This window comes from Sinohyriopsis cumingii, unplaced genomic scaffold, assembly GCF_028554795.1.
Source record: "Sinohyriopsis cumingii isolate HCF-2022 unplaced genomic scaffold, ASM2855479v2 utg001660l, whole genome shotgun sequence".
In the NCBI taxonomy this organism is placed as follows: domain Eukaryota; kingdom Metazoa; phylum Mollusca; class Bivalvia; order Unionida; family Unionidae; genus Sinohyriopsis; species Sinohyriopsis cumingii.
Genome location: NW_028316033.1, coordinates 206,835 through 232,236, shown reverse-complemented (window position 1 = coordinate 232,236; position 25,402 = coordinate 206,835). Strand labels below are relative to the sequence as shown.

Genomic DNA, 25,402 nt, shown 5'->3' with positions numbered 1-25,402 from the left:
ACTTACCAACAATCTTAACAGTATTTATTCAGAAAAAGGTTGCTAAATTACTTTTGGTTATTTAATATACACACCGAAATTACTATAGAATGAATTTAAATAAATCGCGCATGGTACCCATGCATAACTCGATTATGACTTTTGTTTCTTTTCAGCTGGTGCACACTTGTCAAAATTTAACCAAACTTTAAATCTTATGTTTCATTCTAAGGTAATATCCCCAATGTCATTGTTGTTTATTTATTTTAACTCATTTCTAACAGTTTCTAAATACATCTCATTTCCATCTTATGTCATTCAAGTCTTCATTGACTTAATTATTCATCTAAAATGTCAGGTGTTCGTTATTTCCTGTTGATTCACTTACTTTGAGCTAGGATAAAACCTGATGAAATCTTGCGCAACGATGAGCGTCTCGAATGGTCAGAGCTAATAAAAAAGTAACGATGATTTAGCGATGTGGTCTAATATTATCAACAACAGGACTCAATATTCCAAATAAAACGTTTCTGTGCCACGTTATGACGTGTTGCCACTCTTTATCCTGACAATAGTATTGTTCTAAAATGGAATGAAGGTGCAGCCTGATAAAAACACTCAAACTGGACAGATCATTTTAGGACAGATACTTTTAGAATCATTTATCCCGCAAACGTTTGCGCTGTGTCTAAATATGTCTTTATTGGCTTAATTTAGATGTGGAATATATTTCCCAACTACAGATAAAAGTAAGGAATTTTGCGTGAATTGTTAGGTCACCCTGTGCACTGCCCTATAATATATGTTAGCGACTGCTGAATAAGTGTGTTGTTTACGGGTTTGAAATGACAGTGGGGATCGGATTTATGTCAATGTGCTACAATTGTTTATTTATTATTGTACTGTTTAACCTGATAATTTTATTTTATTATTGTATTTCAGACTAATGCCACTTATCGTCTGGCAAAAAGGCTGGCTCATTCCTATGTCCTGCAACTCCATAGCGATCATATATACAAGGAACGTCCTGAACTCGGTGGCAAATCAGTGAATACCTGCTTCTGAGGACAATAAATCCATACCTGCTATGTTTTTTTTGTGCATAGGTTGAGCACGTTGCATGAGGTGCCTTTTAGAATTGTCAGCACTATATGGTTTTAATTACCAAGAAATAAAATTGTAGCTTGAGTAGTATATAAATTGAATGCACTAAACTAAAGAGACATTCTTAGTAGCAGTCTTTACATTAACTGGTACCGATATAATAGATTATTTTATTGATTGATTGTGTATATTTGATATCATAGGCAAGCTAACTGCCTGTTTTGTATGTATAATACCAGAATGTAGTTTTTTACCTCTGTTCTTTCTTCGTACGGTTCATGAATTAGAGTTTCTCGACAGCTATTTTCAGCGTAAAATTATACTCTCATTAGCCTCAGGTAATGAGGCTGGAAAATTTGTATTTACATTTTTCAAGTAAATTAATACATTGGATGTCATTTATCTTGCAGTAACAAGATTACCATAATCATAAATAACATTTCATGCCTAGATGATATGATTATCCTGTGAAAGCTCTCAATGAAGAACACTCGCGGGATCTTAAGGTTTTCTTTTTTCTGAAATTTTCCCTTTGAAAAAGTTATAACTGGATTTGATATTAATAACAAGATGATTTTGTCGTTGTCGTTGATAAACTTGTTAAATTTGTATGGAGGTATAAGTTATGTTTCACAGCAATTTCTCTTCCACATGCAGGAAAATATCGAATCTTTGCTAATACTCAGAAAACTTTATTTGAAAGGACTCAAAAAGGATTTTAAAATTATGTAGAGTTTGGACAGGTTCATTATTTAGAGTTTGGATCGTAATGAAGTAATATTGGTTAAATTGCTATAAGACCACGTTTTCTGTACTTAGTGGTAAATACTAGTTAAATTTCGTTCTGTTTATTTTCTGTTATATAACTAAATATCATGGTTTCACCTAATTGTGCATACACTGCAACTGTTTCAAACATCATTAATGGATAACGATTTTAATTGTTTTTCTCATCTAATGTTTATATGGAGACGTATTTCTTTTAAGATGTCGGCAATTCAGTTATGAAAGAAAATGTTAATTATTTTATTTTTATTTGCTGTACATTTCAAAACATAATCAATAGAAAATTGCATGACAAATTAGACAATGCGGATCGTATTCTTGAAGACAACGTTATCAGCTCTTATGAATATATTGCTCATGTACAGTAAATCATTAAGAACATTTTTGTAAATGGTCATATTATGTTAATTTATTTCCTAATATATGCAAAGGTTCCGCTATACAGTTATTACGAACATTTGCGAGAGTGACCAGTTTAAGAAGTAGTTCGCATTTGCAACATGCATGGAAAAAGAGTTTTGGTATGTCTGCATGCTGCTTTCGTGAACTGTGACTGATATCGCTTTGTATGTAGTAACTGTACAAACGTAAAGCAGATCGTTGATTATGATGGTTGCACCTGTGATCGAAAAATGAGATTGCGCTAGTTCAACGTACCCCATTGTAACAGTTTTTATAATAAGGAAAACGAATTTCACCAAGGTAGAAAACATTAGTTTCGGAATGTGCAAGAAATGTGTTATAAAATACATAGACGTTTATAAAACTGTTATTGTCATGTGTTTTCCAATTTACTTTTAACTCAATAAATTAAAAATGGCCAAATAGACCTAGCAGTCGTTTCAGAAGTTTATATCCATAGTAGGTATAAACACCAAGATCAATGGAATCAAAAGTTAATTTAAAAAGACTTAAAGCTATATAATTATGAATTTGTTTTGGATAGGGCATATAGCTCTTTTTTTTAATAACCAGGGTAACAGATGAGAAAAACGTAGGGAATTCTTTTTCTTTAAAAATCAAACCAGTATTAAGTACTAAAAAGTAGAGCAAAACAAATGTAGATTGTTTTATAAAACACTTTTTATATGATTGTGATAAACTATATTTCGGCATTTAAATTTTTTGTGTGTTTTAAAGAGAAACTGGAAGCGTATATAACAGTTTTCAGTTCATATCAACATTTTCAGGTTTTGTTCAATATTCAATACAAATTTATTGAAAAGTCATCAATTGTCAATTCATAATTATTCACTTTTATTGAAGTGTTCTTGCAAACGCTTCATCTCATTTCAAACAAGTATTATGCCAGAAATGTAAAATCGCGAAATAATACATTTAAATATATATTTGTCAAAAGGTATGATACATAAAAGTTAGATGTGGACAGAGGAAGCTCATTCCACGAGTTACCTGTGGCTGGTGCACAACTGGCTCGGACAGTGTTTTAGTCCATATCGTACGTTTAATCAAATGAGACTATGGATTAAACACAATTAAGGCCATATTTAAATACTTGACAACTTTAATTTATATTTCTAAGCGTTTGCTTTTTAAAATTATATTTTGAGTTTATTGTATACAAGATAAAGATCTATACAATCAGGTTTAAATTGACAGACGTGCACAATAAAACTTAAACTACATAATACTGATTTTGCTGAATGTGTATACAAATTACAGTTATATAATTGCTCGCTCAGGTCTGCATGTTTTGATAGAACGTGGAACAATTTAAGTTATTTAGAAGATTCAGTTCCTCATTAGCCATTGTCTAAGTGGGCTTTCAATTGCTTTCTTAATAGACAGCGTCCTACAAAAAAGCCGCAAGAACAGACAGAAGGATTTGCTTTCATTGATCCTTTCCGAAGCATATCAAGCATTGCGCAAAATCAAACACCTATTTAACCCAACAACCAATCTAATCCCAGTAAAAAGCAATTTGTTTGAGAACAGATGTGCTTGAGCTAGTGTTCAGTGACCGATATATACCCTAAGTGTTAGATCTAAAAGTGATATTAGAATTTTGCATTTTTGTTGAAAATCACTATTAAAACGTTTTGTTTCTACAATTTGAGCTTTTTCCGTGTATTCTGAACTTTCAGTTATGTATCTATATCCTGGTTATCGATCTGGTGAACTAGTTAGCCATTCAGTCAATAGCAACGAATATGACCGAGGTACGAATTGGTATTATTGGTATTAGTTGATAGCGCAACATTAGATGTTACAGTCAAGAACTCATATTAGATAGTCAATAAAGTCAGCAGTATTAATGTAAGAGTTCACTTTGCACTCACTTAATTCTGTAGAAAGCATGTATATTTAGTAACTTAAGCACTAAAAGTTCATTTTTTATGTCCATTTCTCGTAAGTTGTGTATAAGAATTGTATGGAAAATGTGAGGAAAAAACCCCAAACAAAACCCGTTCTATTTAGTTGAAAAAGTCCAAAGAGGAGTTCCCCGAGTAGCAGAGTGATTTAAATCGCTCGGCTTTACCAATCAGTGCCATGCCATTTCTTTATGCATGGGTTCGAATCTCAAGCTTCTTATGGGTCGTTGGTTCTTACCGGGGTTTTCCCCGGGTTTGTCATCAACCAGTTATACTGGCCATCATATATGACATTTGATTCTACGAAATGGCGTTCAATACCATAACAACAACAACAGCAACAACTAAAAATGTGGTGTGGGACTACGTCTGGAATGAATGATCTGGAACTAAGGACTGCCATGATGTGTTTCATGTGGGGCTTTGGAGGTTTAGGCACTTCCTGCACACCATGTTATTTTTGAATAAGAAAACGACAACCTGCATTACAAATTTTGACATCAGTATTACACTAACATTCTGCAAAAATTGTATCTCACTTTGTTCGTCATTTTGTAATGTATTTTGCACATGAAAAGTCAGTAATACAATATTTTATCAACCCAATTCGTATATATCATACATTTATATTAGTATCTTGAACTCACTGATTGTATTAAGAAATCAGAAAGTAGTAACTTATGTAGGTTTTTGTCACTTCACAATAAAACCTTTTATTAATCTTCAGTTTATGCTACTCCATAATAAAATGATACTAGTTGAATAATTGTAGCTTTTCGTTTGCCAAGGCTTTTTGACTTGTAAGATTTAGAACATATGCAATTGCATATCATTTGTTACATTAGTACTTGTAGCGTCCGACTCGGATGCGGGAGGTCGTGGGTTCGATCCCCGGCCGAGTCATACCAAATACTTACAAAAACGGTACTAACAGCTGCCTCGCTTGGCGCTCAGCATTAAGAAGTTAGTGTTAGGACTGGTCGGCCCGGTGTCAGGATAATGTGACTGGGTGGGACATCATGCTACATGTCTGCGGCATGATGCCCCAGTGCTATACATCACTATAAACTGCCACATTGCAGACATCGTAGCGATATGACTGAAAAATTGTTAAATCTACGTTAAAAATCCAAATCACAACAACAACAACAACAACAACAAGTACTTGTGTGAGATATTTTGTTCTGATATACATTATGTCTATGGATACTTCATATTTACCCCGTTTACATGACAGAGTGTTTTCCTTCAAGCCTTATTTGTACAACAGTTAAATGCATGTAATCCGTTTTGACTAAGACACATTAAGTGGTCAAAGTGTTCTAGAGAATTTCATGATTTTATTAATTGGAAAGGTTGAGCAACAAACATTTATCAAGTGTCATGTTTTACTTTTCGATACGTATACCGCTAAATTATAAATGGGAAAGTAGTTGAATGAATTGACAGTGTATATAAGATCCTATATACGATTTCAGATGCAAATTGTTATTTTGTTGTACCATAACTACAATAAGTCTTTACAGAGCAAATCTAAAATAATATTTTTAATAGAGCAAAATGATAAAATTGAGCAAGCAATTACTTTATGACTCTTCATATGTAACCAGTGATGTCTACTTACTGATTAGTTTTACAACGTTACTTTTCTATTATTCATGTTATTGTCTACTTACTGATTAGTTTTACAACGTTACTTTTCTATTATTCATGTTATTTGCTACATTTTTAACCCCTGAGTAGATGATTGCTTGCTGTACATAATTTATTATTGTGTAATGAGGTTTAGTTTCCAGTCGCTTGCATGATACAATCTGATGATGATGAAATTTTTGTTATTATCACATAGTTCGTAGACTTTACATTCAATATTTCCGGGCTAGTATTTTCACAATGGAGGCATGTCACGTTTCTGTGAGTTTTATTGACCCCGTGAAATCAATGTACATCAATGATAACAGCTAAATGAATATAACCTAGTACAGGCAAATACATTCTATTCACATTAATTCATTATGCACATCTTCCATATCCATAAGCCATTCTTTATCTCCAAAATCTCAGACTGGAGAATGGCTGAGGTATAACCAGTAAATGTAATGAAGCGACTATTGACAATATACACAGATGATTATGCAGACTGATTTCCGTCGTACACTCACCAAGGGTCAAAAAAATAGAAAGCTCTTCAGATCAGTATATATGTCCAGTAATAAAGCATTACTTATCTTAGATCCTCGAGATATTATTAGAAAACATCACATGTTTAAATTAGTATTCATGCACTTTATTATTGGGAACAGGTGGAATTTATCTAGGTGCTTACATGTATGTTATGCATGTAAGTAAACTCGTTTGTTGAGACTTCCTTTATATTATGACATACTAGTATTTATGGACAAATCATGTAAAACATTTATGTAATGCATGTGACTAATCTCCATTTTTGATAAGTCTTTTATAATATGTAATACTGGTGTTAAGTGAGAAATCATTTACAAAAGAAAAAGAATTTGGCATAGGTCTTGTACAAAGGAACATAAAATCAACATCCAGTCAATTAAATTCAATGAGTTGTATTGAATTGACTATTTTTGGTAATTGTACACCTGTATACAAACTATCACAATGTTTGATGTATTTTTAATTGTATAAAAATGTGTGCTATAAGTATAATTGTAATTAATTTAGCAATAATGTTTAGCAATAATGTGTGTAGATTTGAATACACATGGTTTTCTGAGTTTCCCCTATTTCACTGAGTGTGGATAACTAGAATTAGTAATTCTGAATATCCAAGTTGTTTTCGCAATTATGATTTGTTGTGACACTCCTGCTGTTAATGTCCTGCATTGTTTACTTTTAAAATCATTTTTAAACTGTCAATGCTGTTGTGTGATCTAAATGTAATATTCTTCTCTCTATGTTTCAATACTTTGCAAAAGGCTAAACATTTTATTGTGTCGTATAGATACCATTAATAAGCAAAATGTATGCCTACAGAAAGACATTGCTGAATATATAGTAGGGATCCATTTTAAGTCTTAAATCTACGAAGCAAGCTATTTTGTTAGGGACAAAATTTGAAAAATGTAACTACAACTTTGCTTTAGCGGATGTACATCCACGTCTATGTTAGTTTTAGTAACGGTAAAAATCAGTACAGGTATTAATAACTGTAGGATGGCAGTGGGTATCAGTAACAAAACAATGAAACTGGCAATATAAATCATTCAACAACGAATATTTACTATATTTTCAAGCTAAGTTAATGATAAAAGAGACCAATGTATGCAATTACACACTGAGCCTTGATTTATTACTTTCAAACTGAATTAAGAAAACATGCGTATTCATTATAATAGGTGCTGGTAGAGAAAGAATAACTGCTTACGTGAAATAAGATCAAGAACAGGTTAACCATATAGTACAAAACGTTATTGTTTACAAGAGTTACCTGATCTCGTGAGGAAACGTATATTGTAATTATGAAAGCGCCCACATAAATATAAGAAAGTTAAGGCAGCAATAATAACATTATCTCATCTTTATAGACCTTCTGTTGCAATAAGTGCTTCTTGTTTCCTTTGTCCCTCTTGATATGTGTGTCACCCAATTCTGGAGGGAGACGGACCGTTTCCACTGCCTTTCGGATGCTAAATGCAACACTACAAAGAATAGCAATTGCATTTTCTTTTCAATGTGTTTTCTTGATTTGAAACTGAAGTATATGCGTTTTTGTTTATTTTTTATTGTTTAAAGTAGTAGTTTTCATTATAATAACGGATACATTTTTTGCATTTTTTCAAATAGACTTTTTAGCACGGTTTGTAACATGTTTCAATGAGGCTATGGGATTACTAATTTTCTTACACTTTCTAAAGATACTATTTTAGAATATATTTTGTTAGTTTTTCAAAGTGGCTATGCAAGTACACGTTTAACTATATTTTGAGAGAAGCGACGGTTTATACTTTTGATTCATTCTTTCAAAGAGACCATACTAGTACACATTTTGTTACATTGTCAAAACAGTTATAAGAGTACAAATTTTGCAGATTGCAAATGATGAATTGGTCCTGCTCACAGAACACTAAAAATCTGTTAGACGGAACGTTTTGTCTATGGATTTCTAATGGAGACCAAATATAACTAACTCTTCAGGTTATTTGGATAGACATGATAGTAGAAAATATTGTAATCGTACAACAACATTTTAATAATAGCTTTTTAAAAACAAAATTGACTGAAAAAAATAAATAAAATTCTTCTAGTACTACAGTACTTTACTATTTACAACCACCAGGGTTGAATTAGTGTTGAATACTTGTTTAGATGCTTAAACAAAATGGTCATTTTGTGTTTTGTTATGATCTAACCTAATTAAACATACTAATATTTTTAACAAATTCTAACATTGTTTGATCAGTTTCAAATAAAATTAAATAGTAAAATTAAATAGTGTTCTTGGTTCTGTTTAGTAGAATCTGATTATTTAGTTTATGTAAGAAACACAATATATAGATTCAGCAAAAGACCAGATAACCATGTTACCTATATTCCTGTTAGTAAATCCACAAAACATTTGACATCACTAATATATTTTCAGAGCCAGATTCGTAACAACAATTCAATGGAAAAATTTCAAATACCAGTTTTAATTTAATGAAACACACGGCCCTTACTATTTATGAAACATGGATTGCAATTAATCATCACAGTGAATCTGACTCCAAATGTAGCATATGAACGTGGAGAGGAAAAAGCAACCTCCTAATTTCTAGATATTTAAATATGATTTTGTGGCCACTCACTATGATGCATGGAGCTATCTAATAAACATAATAACCTTGAGAATATTGTCATTACCTGACCGCTAATTTGTTAAAATCAACATTTCTCCCTGGTTATGTATACGTCTTTGTTCGTATTCTATAGGTTAACCTGAAATTTATACGGATCACTACTTCGTATGCTAACATATGCACTATCAGTAAATCATGAGAAGGCAAACAAGGCTGGTATTTGGGTCCCTTAATGACACCCTTAGGATGGGTCCCATGGTACTAACTGAAATGTTGTTCATAGCCTAAAGTGTTATAGACTTACTAGACATTACAATATATAATCATCATGAGTGCGTGTGGGTGTGTGGCTCTAATTCTGCCCCACTCGATAAATTAATAATCCCACTTTGCCGGAATTAAGCCGACGTACATGACTGAATGGGCAAAATACGTCTATATTTAAAGATCTGTTCATCTACTATAAAATTACATATGTATTAGGTTCCTAAGTTCCTGATGAAAAACAATACCAATCTACTGCATACCCTTAGTCGCCATCTTCGGTTCTTTACTTGGAATACATTGAGATCGCTCATACATGACAAAATATACAGCTTCTCCGAATACTTATGGCTAAGTTACTTATGCAGCAATCGAAGACCAGTGGATCCCTCAAAACCCACTAGAAACATGACTAGAGTCATATTATAGAACAAATTCATAGCTCTAATATATACATCTGCATAAACTTCACACGAGACGGGGTAAATAAAGTACAATACATAACAAAAACATATTAGGTCGACAGTCCTCCTCGTAACCATTATCTAATGTTAGAATTGTATCTGTAGTATTTTACAATTGGTATTGTCTGTACGTCTTATCTTCGAATAGTATGACATGACTTGTATTAGAATGTAAATGTTGCAAAGCAATCAATTTGCCCCATCTCTCTACACACTATTCCTTTCCATGTTGGTCTGCATATGCACTAAATATCATGCACATTTCGCAATATCTTGCAAAAAATATATATATATAAACATCACTCGATACATTATGAATAAATTCATAGCACTAAGATTGATTCTAATCTGGTTAGTGTGTAGATTGTATAAAACAATTTGCAGACAATAAGAATCAAATTGGCTGGTTGAATCTGGTACCTATGTCAAAACGTGTGTAGACCGACTCGTTAACTCAGTTGAAAAAGTATTAGGTCCGACATCCACCCATACCATTCTGGGTCGACTGCCTCATTGTGTCCTTCAAAAGAACACAAGTCCCACTTCTTGTTAAAACTGCTCGAGTGCAGTTACGAAAAAGGACCAACAAATTAAGCTGTTTCAATGGCACAACTCTAGCGCTTGATAGCTTTGACTAGAAGTTATATCGATACATAGAATCAACTATCGATCGTTTTTAGTTTTAGCCAGTTGCAGATTGTAATAGTGATTTCGCTTCCAAATATCAGCTGCAGGAAAAGAGATCCAATGCAGAAACTAGTTGCCAACGTTATTTATTTCAAAACTTATATAGACGTTTGTGTTCATACGAAATCAGTCTATTACGTGTTCCAGCAGCAACCTTCATAAACGTCCCAGTGGTTTTATATCCCGTCGGTCTTGGTAATACCTTGAAATCAGGATTGATATTCATTTTGATGTCACCGAGTTTCACGAGATTCTAAGTACGGGCTGAAACAATGTTATTAAGAGCAAATAAAAGTTCAAATGAAACAGTACATGCTCATAAACCTGCTGATTTATATATTGTTTTTAAAGTTAGTATACGTGCTCTATCTCTTTATTTCCATCTCTCTCTGTTTCTCATTGTGTTTTGTTTTCTTCTTGAAATTGCATGTCTTTTGATGTAGACCTATTAATATATTTTATTTATTTTGATGGTGGTTTCTATAGATCTTTTTGATACATTTTAGTTTGGATGTGAACTATATTATACAAAGAGCGAAACCAAACATCGTCAGTCTCAAACAGCCCATTCTTTGGTACTTGTGTCAGGCACATATGCCTGTTGTATCTGATGGCCTGAAGTAGTCGTTTACATTAAAACTCTTTGAAAGGGTGACTTGATCAATTTCCTTCTGCATTCAAGTCTAAAATATTTTCGGCATCGTGTGTTCCCTTTTGGTTCCTTCCAAATTTTGCCATCCTTTTAATGTTACTCCAGATATTCTTCCCAATCGGAAGTTATTTTCAATTTTATGTTAAAGTTATTTAATTGGATACCAATAGGTTATTGCCAATGAATGGTCTTCAGGGCATACATTGGTATTATTCTAACCCTATTGTTGAAATACGACTGGATTTCTTTTGGTACCAGCTATATAAAGCTGAATACGTACAGATCACCGACTATATGTGGGAAGTGTTTATGATATTGGTAGATATACATGTCAAATAATTTGAAATAGGACTAGTTAGTTGTTTTAGTTTCTTTGGTTGCTTATTGTGGTACATGGCGCGAAGTTTTAGTATACTTGAAGGAGGAATATTCATTTTCGAAAAGCTAAGTAATTATTGAAGCTAACGTCAAATCACCAAAAACACCATACAAGCGTGAAATTGGAGATTTACTTGTGAGGTCATAATATGCTTAGAGGAGACTTGAAGTCCTTGGAAATGGGGAAACACGCATATCGGTACCGGGTATGAAAACATACTCAAATTGGTTCAGTTCTATCAATATTTATTAGGAACAAAGCCCTACCTAGGCGATCTTGATTTCAACCTTTCTTGGACATTTTCTAGTCAGAGATCTGTTCCAACAGCACACAAAGTTATCAATAAATCCGTCTAGCCGATTTCGAGATACCGGAGGGTTATATAGAATACGTGGAGGGGCTGGTACAACGCATTCGATAAGAAGATTATATCTTATGTATACAGTTGGGCCATTAGTTCCCTCTTTAAAGAATTTCGACATGGGCCCTTCTTTGACATTTTATCTATCGGGAAGAGGTTCGAGCGACGAATTGCATCTATAGGAATCAATGACATATTGGATAATCGATGTGCACCAACTATGAAAAATATGCACAATTAAAATTGAACGAAGAAATATATTATAATTATTGAACCCCTACTTACAAGATTTTGTTTTCCACACTTCCTGGACAGTATCTAGTGAGGGAGCTGTTCTAACAGAAAGTGTGTATCCCTTTCCTTTTAAAAGTATTCCAATGCCTTAAGGGAAGTAGGTTCATTTTGAGATCCTTTACGTTTGCGGCGTTATTTATTATAGCTTAGTGTATGTTTTCTATTGTCATAGGTTTCACATCCAATTACCATTTCTCAACATTTGTATTTCTCGTTACGTCGCCCCGTCTGGTATTTGATCAGACTGATTGTTTTAAAAAATTCCACTTCACCTGAAGTTATGCGTTGATATCTTTCCTACACCTTTACCTCTTCCTCAAACGGTTGAAGAAATAAGTCTATCTCCACTGGGTTCATTTCGAGCAATACAATGGAAACATCACAATTTTGAACTCGGTCAGTGCTGGTTGTCATTTTGTTCGACGTTGACAAAATTAGTTATTCGAAAGCGCTTAATACTACTGGGAATTGACCCGTATAAACAATGTTAAACTAATGGACTATTTATGATGTTATTAATAATCAAACATATAGACATTCACTAAAGTTTATCAGCTGCATTTTAAAAATCATAGTTTAAGACCAGTAAAATATCATTTGAACAAAAGTAACATTTCCTAATTGAATTAAGTGTAACAAGGTATCACGTTCTTTAATAAACAATGGTAAACATTCTGAACTTCATATATATATATATATATATATATATATATATATATATATATATATATATATATATATATATATATATATATATATATATATATATATATATAGCTGTAACAAATGAGATCTTTGCTGCAGTGTATGTTCACCATCAAGTCACAATAGGCAACATGTTGAAATGATAATAATCTAATTTATTCAGAACATTTATACATTAAGAAATTATTGATCAAGTAGGGCACACTGAAACTTGAATGTAATCAACGATCAAATATTTCACTTTGCATAATATTTAGTTGTTTACAGTATCCATTGTAGTACTTGTCAGGCAGAATGTTCCCACGAACTTTCAGGAATCTTGGTGGATAATATGCATATAACATGAAAAGTCTCGTGTGAACATCAAACATAAATGCTATTGGATCAAATGACCTATTATTGAAATAGGGGAAGAGTGCTCTTCAAGATGCAGCACTACACCAAGTTTCATGATGATAGATTGCGTAGTATGTACACAGCAAGCAAATAAAATATAGGTTCTGAAATAAATTTAACCCATAAACGAATCCAACAAAATGTGAACTATACCACAGTAACCCTTTATGCACATGCGTGGTACTAACAGAGATGTATACAACTATCTAATGTAATGATTCAAACGTGAGAAATTAAAAATTAGATAGCCCAATGTTAATCAAGCGTTAGCTATGAATCAGAGTGACCTAATTTTGTGATTTTGGTGTAACGCTTATAAAATTGCACTACCCCGCCAGGTTTCATAACTTCAGGTGTAACGACTGTAAAAGGCCTACGTGGTCATGAGCTAAACACAAGAATTTACCCTATCTCAGTAAAATGTGAAACGTAGGTCACAATTACCTTATTTTGTTGTATGGTTTTGCAAGCAATAATCCTGCTTGATGATTCTAGCATGCACATTGTTCGAGATTCGACCAGTCAGTGAAATATGGGTTGCATTGATTATCTTTCTGTGATGACGGTATAGTACTCAAGCATCAAGGTTCATGATTCTAGTTACGAAGGTGGGGTGGTAAGCTATATATTCGGTCCTGACCTAAACGAAAACCGCCAGTAAAATCTGAATTAGATATCATAGTAACCTTTATTTGTCCAATTAGATGGTACTAACAGACATGCATATTATCATCTATTATTATTATCAAAGCATCATCAAAGCTTGGGAATTTTTTTAAAAGCATAAACGATAAGTAATTTTCGATGAAGCATTCACATGGGGTTCTAGTAACCTACTTTTGTTGTGAGACCGTAGTATTGACCAAGATACATCCCATCACTATCGTTTTTAATTCTTGGCATAATAATATTTGTACAATGTGCAAATGAACATTGGTTCATAGATCAAGCGCAAACACGTAGCATAAGCCAGTAAGATGTGAAATGTAGGTTGCAGTGACCTCCTTTTGCACAGTTATTCACTTAGATGCTATGAAACCCACTCTAAATTGTTGCCTAGGAACAAGGAAGAAGAAATTATTGAGAAACAATGAAGCTGCACATTTGAATATGCTTGGTATGTGCCGTGGTCGAGCTGGGTGGGTGGTTGTGGTGGTGCAAGAGTTAACTCCTTTACCTTAAAGAGACGACCTAACATGGGTACTCATTAGGCAGTTATCACTAGGAAAACACATCCGATAAAATTCGCATAGACTCTAATCTCAAGAAATTGTGATTTTTAAATGCCATAAACCACTTTATTTTTATAATTTTGCAGCGATCAGAACAAACGTTGTGCAATCATTACATTGAGACAATTGTTTTGTTCTGCATGGAATAGCATCATTTGTCTACAACCGTTCTTCATTTCAATTAAAGCCTTACTTCATAACAACATTTGCAAAGAATTCTAATAATATTTAAGGCGACGTATATGTATCTTAAAAACAATAATCGTTAGTATCTTTTTATTAATTTTAGGATAATCGTCACGTAGATAATTGTTTTCATCCCTGAGAAAAGGTCCGAGTTTTATATAAGAACATAATCTAGAAGAAGTAAATCAAGATTTGACGAAAATCAAATTCTTAAGGTCATATGCCAATTGCTTTTTAGATATTATATTTTTATTCGTTTATTAAGGATATCAAATATTTAATTTAAAAATATTTAATTTAAAAATATTTGGCTGTTAAAATTTGTCTTTGATACTAAGCATTCAATGACACAATTTTCAAGCATTTGTGTCAAAAATATATACAATCTACAGCTTAGTACCTCATGAACAGATATTTACCGTTTTATGGTTTAAAATTCCAGCCATACGTACTATTACAACTGGTCTTAAACTAGGTAAAATAAAAAAGTGAATACCATCAAGTTTTGTAAAATTCAACAAATAATTTACTTCCTAGAATAAGGAGTGAAAAGTGTAAAGCGAATTTGTGGTATTGCAAATTAAATCCCGAATAATACATGTTTGGAATTATTCATGATGTAGGGATGCTGTTCAACCGGCGTGGAATTCATAATTTGAAAATTATGTCAGATACTAAGTGTTCCTATATGAACATCAGGAAACAACTGCTCATATTCAAGAAAAGCTGTTTTAGTTCATTCTGTTCTTGGTGCTGCAGTTGGAACTGCATTGTCTTTATTGCGTGCTATTTTTTAAAACTTAAATCAAGAATAAATAACATATCCCAGTTTCGTGCAGTATGGGCACGTAGAAAGGGGTAAGGATGTTTTATCAGTCTGATCAAACTTTGGATTCCTATTAGTTGTACCAGACTGAAAGGTGTAAGTAGTTTCTTGAGACTAGTTTGGCTTCTTATTAACCATCTGGTGAGATGAAAACATTTTGACAAATTACACTGTGTGGGCCAAGGCATACTCGTCAGCTGTATATATCTAACATTCATCAAGGTACATTTTGCAGTCACTATGGACACAGTTCATGAACTCTTCGACTAATATTAGTTAATTGTCATAATCTTTCTCAATCATATAGAAGTCGACCAACTATCCAATTGTCGCGCTTTTTCCCCCATGCAAATTCGAATCAAACCAAAAGCAGTTCCAATAAGATGGGTCAGTATCGTTCATATCGGCCCTCTTTTGTCTGTCAGGAAAATGCACCTGTTCTTGCGGAATTAGACTTGTGTAATGAAATTCATGTCTACTCTGGACACTATATCTCAAGGTCGTACGCAGAACCAAACGCAAGTGCTGAAGTGGTACTTTGGAAGGACCGATCAGTTGCGTAAAGTGAGATCTTACTTCTTCTTACATTGAAAGACGGTAAAGATGACACTATCTTCCAGATTGCATTGGTCTGTTCTATCAGCATAACAAATTATGACCCCACATCAAATATATGTTACGATCAATGGTCTTAAATTAAATAACAGAAGAAAGAGAAACCAACAAGTTTTGTAAAACAGTACAAATAATTTAATTCTCCAAGTCGTAAAATGCAAATTTCAAAGGAACTTACAGTATTATGAATTAAATCCTAAATCATCCTTAAAAAGATATATCACAACTCCACAAGAATAGAATACGTCAAATGAACTCCATTCATATGTCTTAACGTCAATTATATTTGTAGTGTTTAGACAAAAGGAGCCATATCAAATAATATAAACACAGGCTAATACAGTAAGACGTTTATTCTACTCTAATGCGTGTTGTAGGAAGACTTCTGACAATAATACTTGAAATTAGGAGCTTGTATATTACAAAACAATCCCAATGCAACGAATGATAATAAAATGTGAAGAGTATTTGAATAATATTTTGAAGGAAGTCTAATGTTATACCCCAAATTTAAAATAATTTAGCCCCATTGTATCAGAAGAGCTACTACATGTTTTCTAACAAGCAAACTCCTCCCTAAATTTCAGATCACTTACACCTTGACTATATTTCCATTTCACTAGCAAAGCCCTTAATAGAGATTACAATCTTCAATAACTTTTTTTTTGGAACTTCAGAATAGTAATGCATTTAAATACAATCTAATTCAGTAGATGAGTGAAAAACCTGTGTTTTGTCAAAATCAGTAAAAATTAAAATATATGTTTTCAAACCTTCCACGTTAATATTTCAAGATTTATTTCTGTTATGAAAGCATATATACTTTGGTATCATATTATATCAAGTTATGTAACAAATATGCATATACTAGACTGAAACAACTAGGATTGGTTCATGCAATTAATCATATCAACCTCATTAATTGAAGTTATTGTTTTTGATAAACTCTAAACAAACATAGGTATTCATAATGCACTTTGCGGAGCTTTAATAATGATACAAATTTAAAAGACGCTATCTCCTAAATTATTGAAATGTTCGCTGTTGAAAGCTGTTAATGAAGATATGTTTTAAATAAATTATTCAATTCTAACTCTCATTCTTTTTCAAACGAAATGAGTTCTGGCCAGAACAACCACCATAAATAAGTGTATCGCTCCGGTGGTCCTGAGGTTAGAGCCCGTAGAGCATCCGCAACGGATGCGGGATGTGGCGGGTTCGAACCCCCTGCCGAGACATGTCAAATACTTATTAAAATGATACCCACAGCTGCTTCGCTTGGAACTCAACATTAAGAGCTAAGTGTTAGATCTGGTCGGCCTGGTGTCGGGATATTGTAGCGATATGACTGAATTTTTTAAAATCTACGTTAAAAATTCAAACACATACACACCATAAATATGAACGTGTATACTTATCTATCTATCTATTTATATATTTATCTATATATCTATCTACCTATCTGTCTATTCATCTATCTATCTATCTATCCATCCATCCATCCATCCATCTATCTATCTATCTATCTATCTATCTATCTATCTATCTATCTATCTATCTATCTATCTATCTGTCTATCTATCTATCTATCTATCTATCTATCTATCTATCTATCTATCTATCTATCTATCTATCTATCTATCTATCTATCTATCTAGGTTTGTGTAGGTAAGAAAGTAGATATAAACAATTGAAACTGATTGCACGTTTCAGGTATCCAACGCAAAAATGTTTTCTATAAAGACCTTGATATTATTTGAAAGCATCCATACCCATGACCTTGTTCATGCAGCATATACTCAAGAATACACCCAAGTTTGATGCTATTACTATGACAATGCGATTTGCCTGCATATTCCTGTGATTGTGAACGACACTCATTCCGTTTGGTTTCAGCTCGCAAGGACAGTAATAGTAATTTAGACTACGTGCATTAGCACTAGAGATTGCAAATTAGATGTTAATACGTACTTATTTCAACAGATACATTCAGCCCAGAAATATCTCATTTCATATATCCTTCATTGCCTTTCTCTTCCTGTGCAGCTACGTACCGATCAGCAAGATGGAGTTAAATGTGTTGGAGGCAGACATTGTTCTTATTGTGTGGGTAGCTCCTTTCTTCTTTGGAGATATTGTGCAGGTTTGTACAATCCGCTGCATATCATCGATTGTTTAGTGTTAGCAAACTCTGTACAAAAACGTATTAATTTGTATTTTGGACAGTCTGGTTGAACAATCAGCTTAAATATATGTTGTGTTTACGTCCTCATGAATATAAATAAATCTAATTACATGGTGTCATTATCCACCTGATAGTTAGATGTATAGATAGATATAATTATCTGTACTCGAGTTCAGGTTATCTATTTGCACAGAGAGGGGGAGATGAAGAATAAGAATGCAAAATTAGCTGATTTAGTAAGTCATTTTTATTTTAACGCGTTCTATTTGTACACTGAGGAGTATACATAATTTCTTTTTTAAGAATTGTAATTTTAGTTTTATAGATATTTTCTAACTATATGATGTTGGTATCTTGAAATCTGATTACTATTCGAACTAAAGAGTGTTATAAATGCATGCACCTTTTGACAACATCGTTACCATTATAAACATAATACATAATATCCAAGTAAACCAGTTGAGAGTAGAAATATAGATACAAAAGGCACGTTTGGAGCAGAGTGTGGATGCACTGGGAGGAGACCAATTGGGAATAGACAATTTGTGAGTAGACGAAATGATACTGAGCCAGATGTATAGCTGCTGCAATGTTCCTTCCTACTGAGTACGATGTCATCTGATTCCTATTTATCATTTAAGCTGTGTTCCAGTCTGTGGTGGAAAGCTGGACACTGTACTTTACGTAAGGATATTTGATGTAATACCTGTTTGAAAGGCTTCTTTGTAATTTGTATTGCCATCTGTCAGTGCCTTTATCATCTACATAATTCTCTCTGTGAACTGTTATTACACAGGTCTCTCTCATGCTCACGGCATTCACTATAAAATAATGTCATAAATCTCAAAGCAAATTGTATGGTCTCTAGCATATCCATTCAGGTGTACGCCAGATGAATTGGTGTTCTGTGTCCTAGAAAGAAATACATTATATATATATATATATATATATATATATATATATATATATATATATATATATATATATATATATATATATTCTCTCTCTCTCTCTCTCTCTCTCTCTCTCTCTCTCTCTCTATATATATATATATATATATATATATATATAGCTCGAACATCACTTAAATAAGTTGATATGCCAACCAAATTTACTATTTTTCGTTACTGTTCGGTTTTATGTTCAGAACAAATTCCAGAATTTAATTGTACAGTCTATTTGTATCTAAATTACGTTTTGTCTTACCGTTTTGATTTCATTTTTATATTGAAAACTAAAAGAAATTGTCTAGATACTTTATTCTTTATCCCAGAGAAATACAAATTTGATTCCTTCATGTCTTCACATACAAATGACAAAATGCTAGACTTGCTACATACGTTTGTTTTTTAAATTGATTTTTAGTAGAATTACGAGATAACACAATCTTGAAAATGCATTCATCATCCAAACACAGTATGTTTACACTGCTAACGTTAATGTTATAAAAAGTATGCATGCTACAACCTGAACAAATGTTTCTGTATTTTGTATTAGTGGGTTGGTAATAAGCGTCAGTTCTCTATTGCGCATATGATGCTTGTGCAAAAACAATCGACTTTAGCAAGGTTCTAGGTTCACTGTATACATCACTAAATACCACATGTAAATAATAGATCAATGGCTCAAAAACAGAAATCGCTATAAGCGACGGTGTTAGTTTCCGATGTATCTGTGAAAAACTAATTTAGGGGTTTCATTTCGGCTAGATTTCGAGAAGCCCATGTCAGCGGCACTGATTAAAGGTTGAATATTTAATTTGTAATCGCGGCGGGAATAATTATCAATAGAAAAAGCCTTTAGTAAAGAAATGGCTCGCTCTTGTGTGCAAAATGTTACCTTTAGTTTAAAAATAACCAATCTCGGAATGATTGTGAAAATCAGAACTTCAAGATGTTTCAACACATCACGTACATTTGTGTTTCGCTGTGTTGCTGCAAAATATTATATCTTTTGTCACTGCATTTTCGAAAACAAGACAAGAAGATTAATTTTGATCAAATCGTTGCGAAAAAACTGTCAATTTTGAAACTCAACTTTTTAAAGACTTTATATTAGATACATATTGATGCCCTATTGTCATTTCAAGTGATTGAGAAACTTCTTTTCATTGACCCAATCAATAATTGCCAACTCAGGAACAAAAGTTCACTACAAACATTGGAATTCGCTTCTCCATAATTAACCCTATCCATCCATAAAGGCTTTGAATTCACTGGATATTCCTTCTGCTTGGTTGTCTTGCTACGATTAGTCCTATTTGTCCATAATTATGTTTATCCATTATGTGTGTTTAACTTTTGTAAATGATTGTACTTTACCATTGTATAAAAACATCCTGAAATGCTCATTTGACCTGACCATATAAATTTATAAAAAGAGTAGCGGCATTTGTATTATTTGTAAGCTATAAATAGGTTGTTTACTGATGTTTGAGTTAATGTTATTTTGTTTTGGATCTTATATACAGTTATTGTTATCAACACTATTAATTCTAGTTCTATCTTATGGTTTAGTCTCTGAAATCAGTTTTAGTTGCGTTCAGACATAAATTATTCATTTTAAGCACTAAATGCTCATTGTCAATTTGAACTTTAACAACATTTTTGAATGAGTGTGAATTTATTAAATGACATTCTGGATTGTATAGTCTTGATACATCAATACTGTTTACTTATCAGTTCATTCAAGGCTTTGGAACATCATTACATTCTATACTAGAATTCATGCAGAACACACTATTATTTTGGACTTGTGATCAAATCTTTAAGATTATTTGGAATTTAAGTCACAATACAGGGCTTTATTAAACTTGCTAGCTTTACTCTTTGTGATGTGATACATTTTAGAAGATTATTTGGGATCTAAGTCTCAATACTGGACGTTCTTTGTATAATTTTACTTTCAATTTTAGGCAAATAGATTATTTGTTGACTGCTAGTAAAATTGTTAATTTTGCTTCCTTCCATCCTTAATTTCGAACCATTGAGTCAGAACAGTTGTCATATGAATGAGTTGACTTGGCACACGACGGTGATCGCTAGCTCTTACAAGTGTACGATTTCCAACCATTTTAACGTTTTTTTCATTCCTTTTTGGTTTGATACAAAATCGTAATTAATTTGACATTACTAAGCAGGGCTGCGTTTAGTTGATTGTAACAATGCAACAAATATATCAGTACATTTGCAGTCATTTTGTTACATAATATTTCTCATACAATTGGACATGCTCACATTTATTTAGATGAGGTTCTTTGCAAATGATTGATAAAGATATTTTCAGTTTAACTATGTTCGGGATACACTAATCGCCATACAACTTATTCAGCTATTAGTGTTCCACATTTCATTTTTATTTATTGAAACTACTTATCTTTATCAAACAGGTTTTAAGAAGACCAGCATCGTGCATCTGCAAATGGTTTCAGCTATAGCAGATGGCTGGAATTTTTTAGACATTTTCACAATTTTGCTGTTAATAATTGGAATGCTTGTTTTAAGGATTAACCCTCAATCTCTTGTAATAGAAGCTGCTCGAATCAAACTGCGATTAGATCTTCTATTGTTTTTCATAGGAAGTTTTCATATTTGTCATGCGTACAGACAAATAGGACCAAAACTCGTGATGATCATGAATATGGTATATAGAGATTAGACCCGTTGTTTTTCCTTCATATAAGACAGATTTGATCTCCCATAATTGTTTCATACTTTGCAATGCAAATCCTGGATTATCAAGTAGGATTACCACCTATCTTCTTGTCTATAGGTTTAGTATAAGTCGATCCATTTGCAAATGTTTTGACTCAGAAACATAATTTTTTCACAACTAAGTTGATTGCGAACCAACTTGGTCTGCACGTTAAAGACACACTTAGGTAATATAATATTCTAGTTTGGATTTTCAATTTCTAATAATTTGTCCTCAGACCTGTTGTGTCACATTCATTATGATGGCTTCAAACGAGTTTTCTGGAAGCGTTATCTTATGAACAGTACAGGTATAATCGAGAATGAATATATTTGCTACATATTTAATATAGTAAAGGCCATTTATAATTCAGCATATTTATGGCTCGTGTCCTAGCCTGTGAACACTCTGGTTTCTATATCATGGTTAAATTTCAACGAAACGTGACTTTATATCAACTTGATATTGATTAGGTTTGTGATGTTCATCTGACCATAGTGTTCTTAAAATATCTATAAATAGCGCATACAAGATTTAACTAATGGACAGATAGGTGCACATTTAGAGAGTCATAACCCTTGGTCAACTCAGGGAAGATATCCTTACCATCTTGGGAGGAATGTGGCATCCACATCTTATGATTGGTTTCAACTAACGTTTCCATAATGATTTCGTTCAATTCGCCCTTAGAGCAGCTAAAGAATGAGTAGATTTTAGCCACTTGGTACGGAGTTATTGTCCTTGACCAACTTAGAATTAGCATCCTTTAATCTTGTGAGCACTCTGTCATTTACATGTTATACTTGAGTGCCGCAAAATGTACAAGGAAGGTTTAATTTGAAAATTACAAAAGTTTAGCCTTAATGTGCAAAGTTATGACAATATGAAAACTTTCAACAACAGAACAGGATGTGAGCTACTAGTATGCCTTTAGAAGGAAGAGTTGTTGTTGTTGTTGTTGGGCTTAACGCCATTTTTCAGCACTCGATAGGCTATACATGGCGGCCAGTATTAATGGTGGAGGAAGAATCCGGGAAAACCCTGGAAAGAACCACCGACCCTCGAGAAGCTACTGGCAAGCTTTCTCACATACCCACATTGGCCGAATCCGAGACTCGAACCTTCGCAGACAGAGGTGAGATGGCAGTGATCCGTAGCGGAGAGCGCTTTAGACCACTCGGCCACTCGGGGCCCCTAGAAGGCCGAGTATTGGTTTCATAAATTAAGCTCCAAAATAGTCATGACTAGATGACCTGGTTATATTTTAAATTCATCAACATGTTTGACCTTTCGCAATTCTGCAAACATTCCGAGGCAGACAAATTCAAATTTAAACGCATATCTGTATTAACATAATTGAAAACATAGTACTGGGATTATGCAACAGTTCCTCTTTTATGCACATTGTTACCTAAGGCAATTATCAAAATAAATTGTTAACAGAATGTAAAAAGACATGAAAATATATTAATATAAATTTTTATACTTGCACGATATGATTAGATTTACAGGACATTCAAAATATTTTCACTTTCGGCTTTGTATTTGGCTGTTTCGGATCATATTTAAGTGGTCTAAGATGACTATTGCAAAGACCAGCTCTCACAAATAAGTATGGCCCTTTAATGACTGCGGCATATTACTAGCTCCTGAATATATTAGTGTTAACATATTGTTTGACTGGTCATTGACAGTCTATTGACAATTTCTAAAAATAAATTATCTTCAGCTCATAAATCTGTATATATTTTGCGTGCCGTAGAATAGCCTTATAATATGAACGGTCTTGCGATTAATATGAACCATACATTCAGAGAAGCTTTTTCTCATCAAGATCTATGATGACTTTTTAACGTTGTATTTCTTTATTACTTTAATGGTTTCTACGAATTAGGTTTCTCATATTCTAGCTGGAACATACTTGCTATAATACTTCATTTTTTAGCAAGAACTTAGATACCCTTAATTTCAAGAAAGGAATGATCATATTTTAATTATTTTTAAGTATGATTTAATAAGCAATTCTTCCAGTTCCTAGTTGTCCAAACTTTAACCTGGGTTGGTATGGGTTAGTTTCTGTGTTAAATGTATGTAACATACTGCATGTTATGGCCCTGCATCAAGTTATATAGGCTTATAGTTATGACCCTTTCTATATGTTTGTCACATCGCAGGTCAACGTTAGATTTTGCCACTAATTTATTTTCCACAAACTATAATATTTTTTATTGAGTTCTTCTGAACGGTGTCACTTCTAAACTAAATACACTCTCAATATTTTACCTTAATTCCAAGTCGGTTCTGTGTGTCACTACGTCTTTGAAAAACCTCCAGCTCATTTCCACTTTTCTTACAGCCACAAGCTCACGTAATGTACTTGGAAGGGCCTCCGGTTTCCTATTGTCTATGATGCGCATCTTTGACATCAAACCTAAGCTTCTTTGGGTTCAAACCTCGACTCAACAAACATGTATATATGATAATGGTTCCCAGGATTTTCACATTATTTGGCAGTTATGCCTCATTCATCTCCTTCATATCCTATCATGTGCGGAATAATCATGATATCCCTACACAGCACAAGGCAGATACACATATAGTACATGTATAATTATCCCTTCAGATGTTCTCATCACGCCAATATTTATGCCATGGAAGGGATATCTTAATGAAATTAAAACACTAGAATATACAAAGAATTTTTAAAAATAAGATGAGATTGGGATTTAACGTTTCCAAAATCATTCGTAGTTATTTTGGCACCAAAAAAGAAGCATCATGACCATCCATACAAAGTGAGAAAATATTTCATATCAAATTGGGCATGTCAAAAAAATCATATGAATTTATTCAGTTCTGATATAATCAGCAATATATTTATCTATTTATTTTAGTGTATGATTAGATAAAACAAATTATAGACAGATGATAACAAACATTGCAGAGTAAATGATTGGAAAACTTTAGCGATAAATCCAATACTGTAGTCTCAAATGCTTGTAGATTAAGGCTTTGTGCGTGGAACAAACTTTCACTTTGCAGCGAATAGTTTTCAGTTCTGCTTGACAATAATATATTCTATTATGAGAAGAAAATATGGTTCGATAATCTAATAATTGTTTCACGCCTCCCGGGCATGCTGAGTATACGTACAAAAATCTGTATGATCCTCTGAAAATAACACGATTGTAGATTGTAGTAATCCCATGAAAATGTTATTATTCATAAACCGAAGAAAAGGAGGGAAAGCACATTACATTTGTTTGAATATGGACCTACTACATTTCTGTGACCAAAACCTAATGATGCAGTCTTGTTCCAAATTCATGAAAAGTGTTTACGTTTTACTAATTAGGTACTAAAATGTTAATTCCTAGATATAGTTCCGAACATACACCTTCTAATAATATGTGCAGTATACGTGTTGACATGGAACTAAACTATCATGATGTTCAT

General features: G+C 33.0%; 1 protein-coding gene across 1 annotated transcript in view; it reads left to right on the top strand.

Moving 5' to 3' along the window:
- LOC149771773 (transient receptor potential cation channel subfamily M member-like 2) overlaps positions 1 to 8,661 on the top strand; it is a 65,452-nt gene extending 56,791 nt beyond the window's left edge. Inside the window, exon 7 of the mRNA XM_089948142.1 lies at positions 922 to 8,661. Coding sequence (XP_089804268.1) covers positions 922 to 926 — 5 coding nt within the window. The 3' untranslated portion in view covers positions 927 to 8,661. The remainder of the gene's footprint in view (positions 1 to 921) is intronic.
- The last annotated feature ends 16,741 nt before the right edge of the window (positions 8,662 to 25,402 follow it).